This window comes from Rhipicephalus microplus, chromosome 7 (genome assembly GCF_043290135.1).
Source record: "Rhipicephalus microplus isolate Deutch F79 chromosome 7, USDA_Rmic, whole genome shotgun sequence".
In the NCBI taxonomy this organism is placed as follows: Eukaryota; Metazoa; Arthropoda; class Arachnida; order Ixodida; family Ixodidae; genus Rhipicephalus; species Rhipicephalus microplus.
Window position 1 is genome coordinate 154,452,161 of NC_134706.1, and position 16,811 is coordinate 154,468,971.

General features: G+C 46.6%; 1 protein-coding gene across 4 annotated transcripts in view; it reads left to right on the forward strand.

Annotated features, from left to right (window-relative positions):
- LOC142767676 (uncharacterized) overlaps positions 1-13,379 on the forward strand; it is a 463,855-nt gene extending 450,476 nt beyond the window's left edge. For all 4 annotated transcript variants that reach the window (XM_075869842.1, XM_075869844.1, XM_075869843.1 and 1 more), the window contains 3 exons: positions 6,421-6,621; positions 8,509-8,726; positions 11,932-13,379. In XM_075869842.1, the coding sequence (XP_075725957.1) occupies positions 6,421-6,621; positions 8,509-8,726; positions 11,932-12,580 (1,068 nt within the window). In that variant the 3' untranslated portion in view covers positions 12,581-13,379. The remainder of the gene's footprint in view (positions 1-6,420; positions 6,622-8,508; positions 8,727-11,931) is intronic.
- Positions 13,380-16,811: the final 3,432 nt, after the last annotated feature.

The window sequence follows — 16,811 nt, forward strand, 5'->3', positions numbered from 1 at the left end:
TCCCGGATACATCGGTTACCAAAGTATCACGTCGTGTACTCTAGACACGTGCCAGGACGCGCCGTGCATAGCGAGTGCACATCCCCAGGGTCGACCACGTTGTGCAGTGTACGTGCGACGAGAACTACCACATGTGCACATAAACGTGGCTGATGTCACTGGAGGGGCTCTTGAGTGTTGTGCCGTGACGGTGCGGCTTCGCGGTGTGGACACGACAGTGGCCTCTGTGTATGTGCGACCTGGACAGCGGTGGGACGCCTCCATGCTGTTACAGCTCACGGCTAAATTCGGAAGAGACTACCTCATATGTGGGGACATGAATGCTCATCACACCATGTGGGGGAGTAGCACCTGCTCCTCTCGAGGAAGGGATCTGGTGGACGTTATCCATCAACTGGGCCTACAAGTTTTGAACACCGGATCCTTCACTTTCGTCCGCAGAACAGCACGACCGTCATGCTCCGCCATTGACGTCACCTTGGCCAGTAAAGGGGACCGGTACGATTGGGCAGTGGAGCCTGACTCCTGGGGTTCAGACCACCTGCCGATCGTCATCTCACCTGTGGGCGGAAAGATCCCAAGGAGGAGGCTGTGTAGTACGATCGATTGGCGGGCTTTTCGAAGGCAGCTTCGAGACGTCCCAGAGGATCAGGATTTCCTGAATCTGGTAGCAGTGGCAGCGCAGGCGGCAACTATCCAGACCAGGGTGCCAGAGCACCACCCTGTGCCAGACCTCCATCACTTGAACTTACGGGCTGCGAGGCGCAGGGCTGAGAGAAGGTACCTAAAATCCCATGACCCAGCTCAACGTACACTCTTCAATCGTGTGGATGCGGTATGTCGGCGACATGCCAACCGTCGCAGGCGGCAAAGCTGGCAAGGCATCTGCCTCTCCCTGAGTCAGGCAAGAGGTGGCGCAAAAGCATGGCGACTTCTACGATCCCTCGTCACTGGACCAATGGTGCGGCAACCCGTCATTGCGGTGGCCATCTACTTAGGCATTAGTGAAAAAGAACTGGCAGAGCGACTGGCCGATCGCTTCACAGAACTCCCACCAGCCAATCCTTCAGCCCTCATCGCCACGCCTGCTCCCAAGCCACCGCAAGGTCATCACCCTGCCTGGACGGCCAGCCAGATCGCATCTCTGTGTCAGGACCCTATTTTCGAACACGAACTGAACGTTGCTCTAGCCAGAACCAAGCGCCGCAGTTCCCCTGGTGCCGACGGCATCACATACCAGATGCTGCGCAACCTGGATATGGCCTCACGACGACACCTGTTGAGGACTTTTAATGAAATATGGCAGAGCGGCAACCTACCTGAAGCCTGGCTGACCGCTGTTGTGGTGCCGATCCGGAAACCTCGCCGCCCTTGTGCCGCCATTACGTCCTACAGACCCGTTTCTCTCACCTCTGCTGCCTGCAAGCTCATGGAAGCCATAGCACTGGCACGCCTAAATTGGATTGCGGGGGCAAAGGATTTCCTACCAGAACAGCAGACGGGCTTCCGACGCCACCGATGCACAGCAGACTCGATCGCGGACGTCGTCTCTACCTTGGAGGAGGCCAAGCGCAACGGCGAAGTGGCCCTCCTCGTCCTGCTGGATGTACAGAGCGCTTTTGACAGCTTGCCTCACATAGCGATAGAGAGTGCTTTGGACACACTCGGCATCGTGAGCTGCCTACGTACCTTTATCAGTGCCTTTCTGGCAAAACGCACCCTCCGGGTTAGAGTACGACGCGCGCTCAGCGATCCACGGCCAGTGACAGCAGGCGTTCCACAAGGTTCCGTCCTGAGCCCCTTTCTGTTCAACCTGGTGCTAGCGGGGCTGCCGACCGCGATGCCCGCAGACAAGCGTTACCCCACGCAGTGCTCCTTGTACGCAGACGATGTGGCACTGTGGGTTAAGGGGCCTAGGCAAAACTTCACGGCCATAAGGCGTTCCCTGCAGCGCTCCTTGGATGCCGTCGTCTCTTTCTTCAAGGCAATCGGACTGAACGTTTCGCCCACGAAGACGGAGGCACTGCTGGTTCACCCCAGAGCCGCTGCGCGGAGGGCCGTCCGAAGGCTTGTGCTAGGTGACCGACCTATCCCGTGGAGCGATGCAGTGACGTACCTGGGGCTAAGGATCGACCACCGCCTTACCTGGATACCAGCCGTTAAGCTCGCCGTCCTCAAGGCCACCAGGGTCGAGACTGCCGTAAGCAAACTGCTCAGCAGGGGCCAAGGGTGCACCTCACGGCTGGCTCTAAGACTCTACGAAGGGGCTGCAACGACAGCGCAAACTTATGCACTGCCCTTGGTGCAGCTAGCGCCACACCGCAAGGAGCAACTGGAGCGGCAACATCGCATGGCAATTCGGCGCTTCATGGGACTTCCCCGTCAGTCACCCATAGCTGCAACCCTGGCGGAGGCCCAGACCTGGCCTCTGTCACTCTTGATGCTACGACAGGCGCTGCATCACGTGGATCGCCTTCACAGGGCCCTCGGGGGCGCTGCCCTCCTTCGGAGACTGCGGAGCCGACCAGCGTCACGGATGGCACAGATCTGCGCTCTCTATGAAGAGCTGGTCCCCGATCCCCCCAGTCCAATCCAACCCCCTCCACCACACCAGCAGCCTCTGGACGTACAATTAACTCTGGACAACCTCAGAAAAAGGCGCACACCGGCATGCGAGCTCCATCAGGCAGCCGTGGCGAAACTTCATGAAAGACTTAAGGGGCAGCTCCTGGTATTCACGGACGGGTCCGTTCGGGACAGCCCCCATTCGGCCGCGGCTGCCTGCGTCATACCATCGACTGGGACAACCATCCGCTGCCGACTTCCCTTTCACGCCAGCTCCACTGCAGCTGAATTGGCCGGCCTTCACTTGGCAGCCGACCACCTTGCTGCCACGTTACCCCAGTTGCCTGTGGCGATTCTGTGCGACTCCCGACCAGCCCTACAAGCGCTGCTCCAACCAGACCAAGGAGGCATAACTGTGGCGTTGCTGCACGCAAAACTGACCGCCATCAAAGAGAGTGGTGTGCGCCTGTCCCTCCACTGGCTTCCCTCGCACGTTGGAATAGCTGGCAACGAGGAGGCTGACGCCGCCGCTAAGGCAGCACACCACTGCGACACGCCAGTCACTAAGGCGGTAACCCAGTCGGATTACTCACGGCAGCGACTGCGGAAGCTCTTACCAACGGCCCACCCTGACACACGGGTGGCAAGCGGCAAACCTCCACCATCCCTTCCGGAGACCGGCCTGGACAGATGCGAGCGGCGGTTGTTGCTTCGCCTGCGTACTGGCAGCGTCTGGCCTGCGGCACGCATGTATTCCGCGGGTCGCTCTTCATCGCCAGCGTGCCGAAGGTGCGGTGATGACGAAACGCTGCAGCATATTGTTTGCTCCTGCCCTGACCTGGCCACTGAGCGTTGCGCACTGGTAAGCCGCTATCGTCTGCTTGGACTACCTGCCGAAACAATGGAAGACATACTTTTTCCCGCGCGCTCGAAGACGAAAGCCCTTCGAGCCTTCCTCGAGTTCTGTGCTTGCGCGGACCTCGCCGCCTTATAGACGGACTCTTTTCACTCGCACTACTGACTGTACTGACAAGACGTTCTCTTGCCATGACATTCACTTTTTCTTTCCTTCCTCTCTTCTTCCTATCATCTTTACTTCCCCTTCCCCGATCCCTAAAGGCGCTGAGCCGTGCCCCCGCGACGGGAGGCAGAAAATAGCGTCCTTTTTGTCTCTTCCTCTTTCATTAATCTCTCTCTCTCTCTCTCTCTCTCTTAATAATGAAGGACCACTATTTTCGCAGCTGGTTATCTCTAAAAATTGTATAATAGAAGTTTGCATGATACCAGGGATGTGCTTTCTCTGAAAACTCCACAAATGCATATACGTTTGCAGCAGAAGTGAGAGTTGAGTCATTAGGTTCGGATTAATTTTGAGACAGTGGTAAAGATGAATGACACAGCCTTTATCTTGTTAATTTTTCTTCTGTGTCTTTCGTCTTTTGCGGTGTTTTAAAATGAATATACAAGATTTTTGTAGAGTGCCACCGATAACAGAGTTAAAAATGATGTGTTGTTTCATTGGTTTGCTCTTGGTGTGGGAGAAAGGTTTATTTGAATCATTATAGGGTTTGAGTGCTGCCGATTGTCCAGAAAGTAGCCATACTAAACCAGTCAGATTGTGCTTAAATTGTGAGTATTGCCTGTGTGGCCATCGTTTGGTAATACGAGGGGGGTGAGGATGCGTGGGTGTAAGGAAAATACACCGATATTCACGCGTACTAATGTGCAAGCAGACAAACACGTTGATGCACGCTGCAAGCCCCGCAGTACTTCCCGTTGTGGTCAGTACATGGGCGTCTGCCTGAGGAGGAGTGAAGTTCTGCAGCCCGAGTGACCACCGCGGTCGCCTACCGGGGCTACGGCTGCTTTGTCTCCTGAATGATGGGGCCTGTCACCGCGCGGAAGCCCGTCGCGTTCACGCACGTCCGATCACGCCCGAAAACAGAGCCACGGATGCGCACTCCCCGTCAACCACCGATCCTTTGCAACCACCGCTGCTTGCTCTGGTTGTTTTCGAGTCTATTTATTTCTCTTTCTGTGGGTTTGCTGAATGAGTGCTTGCTTCTGGCTTTCCTTGTCCCCAAAAGGAGGATTATTTCACTTTCGGATGATCTCTTGGTTTTCTCGTCTTTATGTTTTCTTTCCATTGCCAGCAAGATCTGGCACAAGATCAGTGATTCTCTCGTTGTGGTATTTCTTATAGTTGTTTTTGATAGGAACATAAATCGCAGTTTCTTTTTTGACTCCGCCGTATTCCTAGCAGAAATTCCTTCATATCCGAAAATAATTTATTGCAAAACCACCTTTGAAATCGGAGGTTTAAGTTCTTCGTAACCTGAGGTATATAAATACTGGCGTTATCAGCGTGTTGGCGTCGCCGCCGGTTTTTTATACCCCCGAGGTGTTAACAAAAGAAGACCAAAGCTACAAGCAAATCTAATGTATATAATCAAAAGGCTTCAGTTCCAAAGTTCTTGCTTACACCCCTGCAATCAGAGGCACTCAACAAGGAACAATCCGGTGATTAGAAACGCAGAGGAGCTACTGCGTAAGTCTTCGTGTGACGTTTCTGCTCTATCCACGGGTACAGGTAAAGATGCTGTTAATTATTATGGCGCTTTAAGGAAATTTTGCAAATAATTCGAACTGATGGGGAAAAATTAACTTGGGAGGATTAAGTGTGGAGTAATAGGCAGTCTGTGGAAAAAGAGAGGAACTGCGAGAACCTGAAGATTGCGGTCAGTTAGTCCGAAATGTACGACTTCCGTTTCTTTTTTTCTTTGTATCTTGGCCAGCGACTACAATTTGTGCCACTCTCTCTGTCTCAAAGACCTGCCATTGATGTTATTGTAACCACTTGGAGGTATGTTGCTGCCCATATGACGGAAAGTGGGTGAAACGGATGTGTAAACTAGGTAATGGGTCCGCTTATTCAAGAGGTTTCATTTACCTTTTTTTTTCGCCTTTTCGTCGAATAAGTCAATAAACAGAATCTCAATTGCATTTATTCTTTGGTCGAAGTGGATTGACCACATGCTGGTAAAAGCTAGAATTCCAACTTCTTTTTACGCTGACAGTAATGCAACAATATTTATGTTTGATTTCGGTGAGCGATCACGATGTAGAATATTATTCTGTTCACACAGCATGACGGCTGCTTATTCGTTGCATCGATAGCGCACAGCTGGGCTATACATTGTGTGCATTAATTCCCATTGAAGTTATGGCGCTACTGCATGTCGCATTGAATTGGTGGTTCTGTATTATGGTATCATCATTTACACACCTAGTCGTCTCCACATAAAGGTCGACCATTATTCAATTTCTTTTCCATGTAGACAGCTATGGCTCACCAAAGTTTGCTGAAACATATTGAATTCGTTGAGTTCTTGCTCAGTTCTTGATATTACACGCATATCCTACAGAATAACGCAAAATTGGCGAGGAACTGAAAATAGACTTCCGAAATTTATTGCGGAAACCATTGTAAGGGTTAGCAATGACGGACATTTTATGGTGTCGTAGCCATCTGTATTTCGTTTTTGCGACCTTTTCTTCTTTTCCGCAGCATCATGTCAAAAGAACAGTGGTCATTTTGGTGTTTTACATGCTTCAAGTAATAATACAACTCAACGCTGCTGTGTAAAATGGCCCCGTAAATGCACGAAAAGCGGGACTTCAAGTGAGAGTCAGGCAGAAGTTTTTGGCAGTGTCAGAAACGGGAAAGCTTCTATTCTGCCGGTGTTTGGTTACAAAGATCAGACAGTGTTGCTTCTGTACAATAAAAGGGAGAATTCATTCGCGTCAGTCTCTGCAGTCGCTAAACTCGCCTTTCCTGTCATTTCTACTTTGCAGGTGTGGTTCCAGAATCGTCGTGCAAAGTGGCGCAAGAAGGAGAACACCAAGAAGGGGCCCGGTCGGCCAGCTCACAATGCGCACCCTCAGACCTGCTCGGGCGAACCCATTCCTCCCGAAGAGATCGAGCGACGAGAGAGGGACCGTCGGGAGAAGAAACTACGGAAGCAGCTCGAAAGGCAGGCCAAGAGGCTGCAACAGGTGCGCCTATTACGTGTCAACTTCGAAGCATTCTTTTATTGAAACCCTATGGAAAGCTTGTTCATCGTCTATTACCATATATTATCGTCGTAATGGAATGTTTCCTATCATAAGGATCCATAGTGCATTGGGTATGTTGGAGACATGCTTGGCAGTATGGTGTGGTGTCTCCTTGAATAGACAGTTGACCCGGCTTAAGCCGTTCGCCCGCCCTGCTGTACATATTGGCAACCTATGCTTCTGGGTGTACAGAAGTACTGTGAGGAATGAACGAAAGAGAGAAAGAATGCATGGAAACAGCTGCATAGGGTAAGCATTTCCTTCAGGTGTGTGCATGTACAGACATAATTAGTGTCTCTTTTTCAGTGCTGATTCAGGGTTGTCAGCTTGACGCAGACGCAGAGGTTTCCTACTTGATAGAAAAAGAAAAAATAGAGGTCACCATGGGTCGAACATGTCTGCCATAGACCTTCCTAAATTTAACAATAGGGTACTCTCGCGTCGCGATCATTCAGCAACCAAAGGGGTGCTTGGTGTACACAACTTTGCCCAGTCGTCGGGCTTGCAGTTTCGAAGGCACTTTGTTTATTGTTGTGCTTTGGTTTTGTTTAAAATAAAAGAACGGACCGTTGTCAACTTTGACACCCAATTAGAATTGGTGGGCCTAAAAGGTGGCGAATTGAATCTCCTGCACATTCGCTCATTGTCTCCCCACGCGAAGCCGAATGGAGCCGAAAGAACGAAGATTACACAAACTTGTGCTCTGCCGATGTCCCGTGCTTGCGGAAGCGCTGTGCAGTGCTGCTCTCATAGACACTAGCACTGGCATTCCCTCTAATGTACTTATAAATAACTACATGATGTCCACTACAGTATTCCTCATTCTAAGGAATAACTTGCCATCTTTATGGTCGATAATGGCCATAGATGACGCACATATGTTATGAATAAAAAGCAATCTTAGAGTATATCATACGAACGCCATGCTGGATATGAGTTTCGTATCATAATGAGTTTACGTACAGGGCGGTCGAATAAACACATTTGGGTACCACATTTACCATCACCTATACAACGCTTTGAACATTGCAAAACACTTCTTCATTTATTTTTCGGCTAGGGACAAAGACATGTGGCCTCATGTTCAAAAATAATTTCCAGATATTCATTTGCAAGTAATATGCGGAGTGATCAAGGCTTGATGTGGTTTTCTTGGCAAAAGTTTAGGTAATTTAGCAAATCGAAGCAATATTAGCAATTAGCAATACAAAGCAGCTGCGAAACTTTAGCTAGCTGAAGTAATGGTCATGGTGGTTGTAAGGAAATGAATTCTAAATGTAAGGACACCTGTGTATTTAGGACTAGGTGCACTTTTAAAGACCCTCAGGGGTGCAAAATAAGGAGACTGCCACTGTGTAGTTCTTTATAACTACGTAGAGGTTTAGAACATATAGTCAAGCAATTTTTGCTCCTACTTTTCTGAAGAACCCAACGATCCATAACGTTTGCTTCTTTAGACATGTGTAGATTTTCGATGTCTTTCACCAACGTTCATAAATTTTTGGGGGGGTTTGAATCCCGAATATGCGCGGGGTAGCAGAACTTACTTTTAGCAAGTTGGGAAATATTCATCTTAGGAAGCAGAGCATTTAGCACAATACCAAAAGAGTAAGGTAAGGAACTATGACACACGTGGTGAACCATTGTTTCTCACATTATTTCGTCCTTGTCTTACGTGCATATTGGCAAAATCAAGTTTTAGGCTCGTTTTAGTAGCTATGATATTGCCCCTTCTTCCGGCTATTTCTGGGTCACCACATTTTTCTCCTCCTTTACGATTGTATTTGTTCATCTAATTATGACTTTTTCAATCATGAATTCCGTCAGGCCCGCCTCAAGCCTGGCGTCAACCTTGCGAGTCTACGAGAAACCATCCAGCAATCACTAACCGAACTATGGAACCCCAACCCGACCAAGGAACCACGGGCCCTGGTTGGCCCGGAAACGTTCCGCCTATTGGAGACGCTCGGCTTCGACGTCATCGAAGTCCTTTCGCGGGCTCGCTTTGAAACACCACGGCGACAAGATGGGGCTCCGCCATCCAGGTTAGTGTATAGGTTGCATTCGCGTCTAACCCCGAAACACGACCACACGATGTATATCGTGTAGCCTAATGAAGGGAGACTAGGCACGGTGAAGGACAATCAGGAGTATAGCCTGCAACGAGTGAAAACAAGAAGTTACTGGAGAAGCGAGCACTTTATTTAAAGCCGCAACGAACTCAGCGCCACCTCACGGGAAAATGTTTGAGTTATCATACCGTTTATAAGCTAACGTGTTGTGCCAGTGGTTCATCTCTCTGCGCCGACGACAGGCACTACATTGCCATACATTGGTATGGCACAGTGAGGCTAAACCCCTGAAAAATTAGAAACGACTAGACCAAATAAATGTTTAAGGAGGTTCACCTTGGGTCCTCTGTACACCAATGCAATACTCTAACCATTCGGCCACAGGATTGTGTTCTACCCGTAAGCAACCGCGTTGATTCGGTTGTCACTTATATATGCTTTGGAGCACAAGACCAAACATACGAAAAACTCAAAATCAAGACACCGTAGTCAAGTCGTACTAATTGTACTCCACGTACCATTTACCAAAACGAGAACACGACAAATTTTTAAATCATCTACTTGGAGGACCCTGCAAATTTTATTTATTTGTTTCATTTATTACACGTTAGGGGCCCGAAAGCGTTACATAAGAAGAAGGGGGGAGGTGCATGCATAGTTTTCTAAACATTATAACACGATGGTTGGTAACAGCCCCGCCGCGGTGGTCTAGTGGCTAAGGTACTCGGCTGCTGACCCGCAGGTCGCGGGTTCAAATCCCGGCTGCGGCGGCTGCATTTCCGATGGAGGCGGAAATGTTGTAGGCCCGTGTGCTCAGATTTGGGCGCACGTTAAAGAACCCAAGTGGTCGAAATTTCCGGAGCCCTCCACTACGGCGTCTCTCATAATCATATGGTGGTTTTGGGACGTTAAACCCCACATATCAATCAATCATGGTTGGTAACAAATCAAATCAAACAAAATAAATAGAAGAAAATAAATTTAGTATCGAGTACGTACATCGGGTACCTACATATTTGCCGAGTTGCCGCTAATATGTTTGCGTATTCAATCGTAGAACTCTTCGTCGTAGTTCTACAAAAAATCTTTTTTTATCAATTTACAGCTGTTGTAACCAGTATTACTTAGCTCGGCCATAACTAACTTAAGTTAGACGTTTGAGGTTTGTTGGGCTATGCAGAATCCGCTGCTGCCACTTTATATCTGACAAAAATAGCTTCTTTAATTTAAATAGTATTACCATAGGTTAGCCGATTCGACAAGGCACGGAGGAAAAATTAAAGAAAATGCACACTTTGAAATAAGCATTTTGTTCTCAAAACAAGAGTGTTGCCAAATAAGCCGTGATTATTGCTCCCAGTGGGGGAAGAAATGACTTTCTTGAAATATTTGCGCAGGCTCACGAGGACACAAAAGAGAACACAAACGGGCAAAATCTAACAACTGGTTTATGTTCTGAAAAACATTCGCCTAATACCCCCTGATTTGCGCCATCTGGTTACCAAAACCATTTCAACTGCGCGCATATCAAAAACAGCTTACAATCACAAGACCGGAGCGCAATTTCTTACGCTAGTAGGGCAACCAAAAGTTGGCTAAAACACTTAACTCTCTGCTTGTCTATCAGATAGGCTTTCATTATTTCTCTTAAAGTTCTATTTTGATGCCTGTATTACGAGCTAGTGTCACTAAAACAAGGAGAACATGCGCACTGATTGCAATGAAGTGATAAATGTGTATTCTAGTGACCTTTCAGACTCGACATATGCTTCCTTAGGCTCGTGTTATTACATCTTTCAGCCTACCCTATATATACACAGCCACACGTCAGAGATACACAATACACCACATTGTGTGCACATTGAACAAATTGGGCGCTTGTGTGTTATGCTGCATTCCTTATGTATCCTTCTCACTTTGTCGCATTTCTGGTTCACTGACGCGCACTCTCCTACAAATTTGTTTTTGGCTGAAAACACCACGTTGGCATCCTACCTTACAGCTACCTTTTTTATTCTGTGCGTGTAAAAAGATCGAGACTTTTTCAGCCCATGTACATTGATGGAGACTTGGCATTCTGCCAAGAGACTTGTCAATGCCAGGGCGTGCGCCTGCGCCAACATTTCAAGATGGGTATGCTCCAACTAGGCCGAATTGCAGTTTTGCTTAAAAAATTACCGTTTCCTATAATATCAGATAGAAATTGAGTATGAATCACAGCTGGCAAATATTAACAACTAATAAATTATGTCTTAATAGGGGCCTCTATTTGTGCGTCACAATTTCTTGGCAAGCAGAGCTATTTATTTATTTATTTATTTATTTATTTACACATACTGCAGCGCTAAGTGCGCTATGGCAGGAGTGGGTGTACCAAATACGCGGTATTTTAACAGACAGGAATGAAAATTATGTAAACAGGTAACATAATACAGATGTGTGGTTATACAAGGACAAAAGTGCACAACCATGTGATTAACATGAATGAAAAGAGAATAAAGAAACAATGCAACTCAAGAGCTAACACCAATGGCAAATAGATGAGGGTATGTTACAAACGCATGTCATGGATGTCGGCTTGAAAATTGGATGATGGGCGTGAACGAATAGTACCAGGTAACGAATTCCAGCCTTCAATAGAACGGGGGGAAAAACTGAACTTGAACATATTAGTTCGAGCATAGTAAGGCGTTAAGTTTAAGTTGTGATAGCTTCTTGTCGTTGACTGGGGTGCAATGTTTATGTAGTCCTTGTCATTTGAAAGTTTAACCGAAGACGTCACAATGCTATGCAAGAATTTTAATGACTCTATTCGGCGACGCGAAGAGAGCGAAGTTAAGTTCAGTGAAGAAATAGTAGAAGAGGGTGAAAAGTCGCGGTCATAGCGATGACATATGAATCTTACAGCTTTTTTCTGAAATGTGTTTATAAGGCTTGTTATATCCATACTTCATTGTGACTGTCTTATAGGTTTGACTCAATCAGAATCGACATTGCTTGATCAAAGAAAGTTCAACATTGACAGTCACTTCTAATTAAGGAAACACGTCAGTGATTAGTTGATCACTACAAAGTAGTGTTTTCTTTAATCATCTTATTAACCAACTTATTACGTCGAAGTTCATAATTGGAGTGGGCTAACCAGCAGCATCACTTTTATTTCATTTAATTTTTTCAGATCTTCTGCGGATGACAGCTCCTCCGACGTGCCAGCTCATCGCTTCATGACTCTACTAGCGACCGGCACTCCACCTGGAGGAGGCGTCGTCGTGAGTGGTGGCAATGGCGGAGGCAAGTCGTCCGCCTTCAGCATCGAAAGTCTCCTGGCGTCTCGAGGAGGCTCTCGGGAACAGGCGAAACACGTGACACCACTGCGGTTACCAATGGCGACAACGACGGCGAGCGGCTTTCCACTCGTAGTCCAGCAACCAATGGGCTTTCTGGTACGTCCTGAGCTCCAGGAACGCGGCTGTAATGATGAAGGTGACATCAGCATTGAAGGAGTTCAACAGCAACGTCAGCAACAGCAGCAGCGGGACTGCTGCAGCTCAGCTGAGGACGATTTCAGGGATCCTGACGTCACCGGTTGCGAGGACGAGGATTCAATCTCGCAAATGGACAGCAAACGGACCTCCAGAAGAGAGTTAGCAGACGACGACGATGACGTCAGTGTCGGTGGTGGGGACGTTCGCGTTGACGACGATGGTGACGTGTCCTTGCGTGGGGACAGGAACAGGGACGTAGTGTCTGAGGACGAATCGGCTTCCATCCACGTAGCGGTCGATGACGACGGTGTGGACGGGGATGACGAAAGGGATGCGTGGTAAGGATGGTGACGGAACCACGAAGTGACACCCGGCACACGTCGACGATGCACTGGTTTGATGAGCAGCGAAGACATATCGTATGCTATTGTGACATGCAACGTCCTTTCGACAATGATTGAGACCAATGCGGATTTTTTTTATTATTTTGGCCCTGATTGCCTCGTGTGCTTAAGATGCCAAAAAAGATCCAATAGCAATCGAGGAATCCAACTCAAGGTGGTTCCAGTCGCAAACAAAACAGTGCAGTGGAACAGAAATATTAAATTGGGAAACAGTCAGTGCAACACACGGCTTCAGTTGACCGTCGTAGAAATAATATATAGGTTGTGGGAATTGTTCGTAATCGTCACCATGATAAATTACAAACACAAAGGCATCTCTGGGCGGTACATATTGTGCGCAGTACGGCTTGTATTCCATCGTCGTGAGGGAAGCGTGGAATCGTGAAAGCCGTGCCTAATTTTCAAGCGAAAGAATCTGCTATACACTGGCGGAACTGCCTGAGGCACTCCTGTTCATGTGACATTCGCACATATTTGAAATGAACAGTGTTGTTGTCGTGTCTGCTGCCCAACAGGCCTTTGCAATCGTGCGGTGTGGATTCTCTGGTCTCACATTTTTCGATGGGCGACAGTGACTTTGCCTAGATTTTGCAAGGGACGTTGTGGTTCTTTCGTTCTCTATTTATTATGTATATGTCTCCGTTACAACTTCTTTTCAAGTGCAAATGTAGGTGCGGGTATCTTTGGCGTTACGAAAGACGTCAGAACTTAGTAAATTAGCTGTTGAAGACCAGAAATGATGCGTCAGTGTGTACTTGTTTGCATGCTTGCATGTGTGTGCTTGAACTTTAGATGACGCAGGTATGTTTTTTTTTATTTATTTTCTCTGACAAGGAAGGCCCACGTTGTGACTTAGTCAAGAAAGAAAGTCTTTGAAGATTGTTGTGTGATTTAAAGCGACATTACGTCATTTTCGTGAATAGATTGACCTGTTTTCAATTCTTACCTGTGTTTTGTATTCCACCGCAATATTGAAGAAAAAGAAATTAAGGATTTAATACAGCGTATGTATCCATCATTTAGGTGGGAGGACGATACCGCGCTTGCGGTCATTTTCGAGGTCTATTCTCTGGTAAATAGCAGAGGACTGCTGAATTGTCGAGGCAAACGAAAAGAATAGTTAAAAATAAACAAGATGGAAAAGATGACATCAAGGATACGAACAAAACCCCAATAATGTATACTATCCTGAAGCAGCACTTAACTGGACATAAAATACTAACTCAGGAATCAAACCAGCTGTGTGTAAGCAATACAGACTTATTAAAAATTGATGCCAACGAGTCAAAATACTACGTCATTGGACAAAGTGGAATACGGTTAGCTGTTCTGATGTGACCGATGGAAGTGGATCTAGAGACATGAAATACCACTATTTGAAACAGAGATAGCAGGAGAGGGGGTGTCACAAACGAAAACGTATGTTAAAATTATTGACAACACTATAAAACAGCCGTTAAAAGTGAGGAAATTGATATTACAATTTTAATGGTATACTGAATGTGGCTGAGTCCACGTACACATAACTAGACCAATTGAACAGAAAGACAATAAAATAGACTTAACGCAAACTGACACAAAACATGCGAGTTTTAACAGTACCTGTTGTTGAACTTAGCAGATATCTAAAAAAATTACAGCGAAAAATCGCCCTGAGAAGAATTCATAACAACTCTATTGTTAAGCAATTTAGAAGACGTTGTATGTGACAACTTTAAAACACTGTACGCGCTCTGCTTTATATATTAAAATATACGATAAATTTGAAAAATAGTGAAAATATAATGAAAACCAAAGCCTCTAAGATGGTGGGCGGGTGGCGCGTTTCTCTCAAGCCGTCTCTACCGCATGGCGAGAGCGCGTGTCCAGAAACGGGTGTGGCGCGCTCCTATGTCCACACCGCGGCGCTTTCACAGAGGGCTGAAAAGGCAGCCACACTGTTGGCACAACTTGCATTTGGTGAGCAAAAAATGCTTTTGCGCGCTTACATAGGCTGCCGCTCATATAAAAATGTCGGTTTATGGTGTACGAGAGGCAAAGTCTATGCTCAGTCGTATACATACTCAAACGGACTTTATTTGCTGCAGGTTTGCGCCACGCATATCACAATCGCGATGGGTCCTAAATATATACGTAAGTGCGGCAAACTTAACAACTTCGAAGTTTCTGTACTGTATGGTATGGGGGCACTGGCGAAGAAAAAAAAAGTGACAGCCGGATGCGTAGGCGAAGTTAAGAAAATTGCTGCGTTCTGCGCTCATGGGTAACACTTGAGTAAATGGGTTCCTGTATCTTTTCTTTCATAGAGCTAGACCCTTTTTACATTGTAACGCCGCTTCGGGAATCATCGCAGACGAATTCATGTAATCACAGCTGACGCAAATGCCGCGCTCGCATAGCGCATCCCGCTTCGCACTCGGCCGCGAGGCTTCCCCAGGTTCCCTTTCCATGCAGCTACCTCCTGTCAAGCAGTAGAAGCGGGAGACAAAGAGAAGGGGTGCATGTGGTCGCCATACGTCTACACTACATCTAGACTGAACATTGCCGGTTCTGCGATGAACACGGGCTGGTTACAGACTCTGAGTTTTACGCACTAGGAGCTTTACAGTGTTCAGTGCATACGTTGGGCATGGTAAGAACAACATAGAAATCTTCGCTTCTTCAAGAAGAATGCAACGTGCGTTCAGTGTTTATTGGACCTGCTATAAAACACTGCGCGCTAAATAGCAGTGACACTTTGCCCTTCTTTCTTCAGTAGTTTACCCCGACGATTGTTTAGTTTTCTTCAGAAAGACGTCGTTATGCTGTATGTGCGACCCATTAATCTGGATGCTGCCTAGAGTATAGTGTAATTGAACTCGACAGCGATAAAACATTTGGGCTATTAGAACATAACCAAAATTGAGATTATGAAAAAAGAGACGATGAAAACTCAGGCAGTTTCACTGTGAACGACGTCGGAGTAACTGTAGGATGGCTAATTTACTCATTCTTCAATATTTTTACAAAATTGCTTCTCACGTACCTGATTTAGATGACATGACCAGGGCACTCAGTTACATACAGCGTAACTGTGCTTTGGTCGATCACCTCATAAATATTTGTATTCGATAAAATAGTAAAATATCACGATAGGAGGGCAATTTTTAACGTTATGAGAGCAACATGATTCAACGACAATATTTAAAACAGTTATACACGTCTTCAAAAAGGACGAATCCTACAATGCGTCTATATTTCTAAAATTGACGAATTTAGCTCCGAGACTAAATGGACGGACTGTAATAAAAAAAAGTAGTGCTGCTACAGACGAATTGATACCTCGTTACAATGATCTATGTCAGGAAAATTGAGCAGTTTTCATGTTTTTCTTCGTAAATTAGACCAAAATAAATGCAGTATTAAAAATATTACTTGTAATAAGTGCATCCAGAAGATTGTGGCAGTCTAGTCATTCTCGCTCGTACGCGACAAGAAAACACGCGCGCGCTGGAATCCCGTGCACTCTCCTTTCGGCCGGAACGCTCTGTGAATGCGCCCTTTCACGGTATGCGGGCACGCGAGGTGATGCTCCTACTTTGGTGTGGAGTGCGGTGATTGAGAGGGACAGAGAGGAACACGGTGAGTGCCTGCCGTTTGGGAGGCAAAGGTAATACACGAAATAGGGACGCGGGGGAAGCTTGAAAAACTACATACAGACCCATGACGCTTTTGCAGCATTGTACAAAATAATCAGGGTCAAAATTTTGTATAGTACAAAATCTACTTCACTTTTCTCAATCTAGAGGACAAGCTGGTTTCAGGAAAGGATGGGCTATCGTGATCGGCCCTGAAGTGATTATTCAAATGACTGAGAAATCAGATAAGTAAAAAATTCAAAATAACACTTATACACTATCATTGTACACTCGATTCAGCAGAGATAGCAGCTGTTCCGGAAATCTGGCGTCGACAAGGATTACCATTAACATTCAAATGCATTAGGAAATATACAACAGAGTGCATGTGCGCATATTCTGCTTGTCTTCAACAAAAGCTAGATAATGCTTTAGAAAGGAGTCTGTGAAAGGCGTGGTATATTGTCACTTTCATTCACACCGTGTCTAGTAGTATTCAAACGACTTGATTGGAAAGAAATATGAATAAAGATTGAAGAAAAGGAATATATG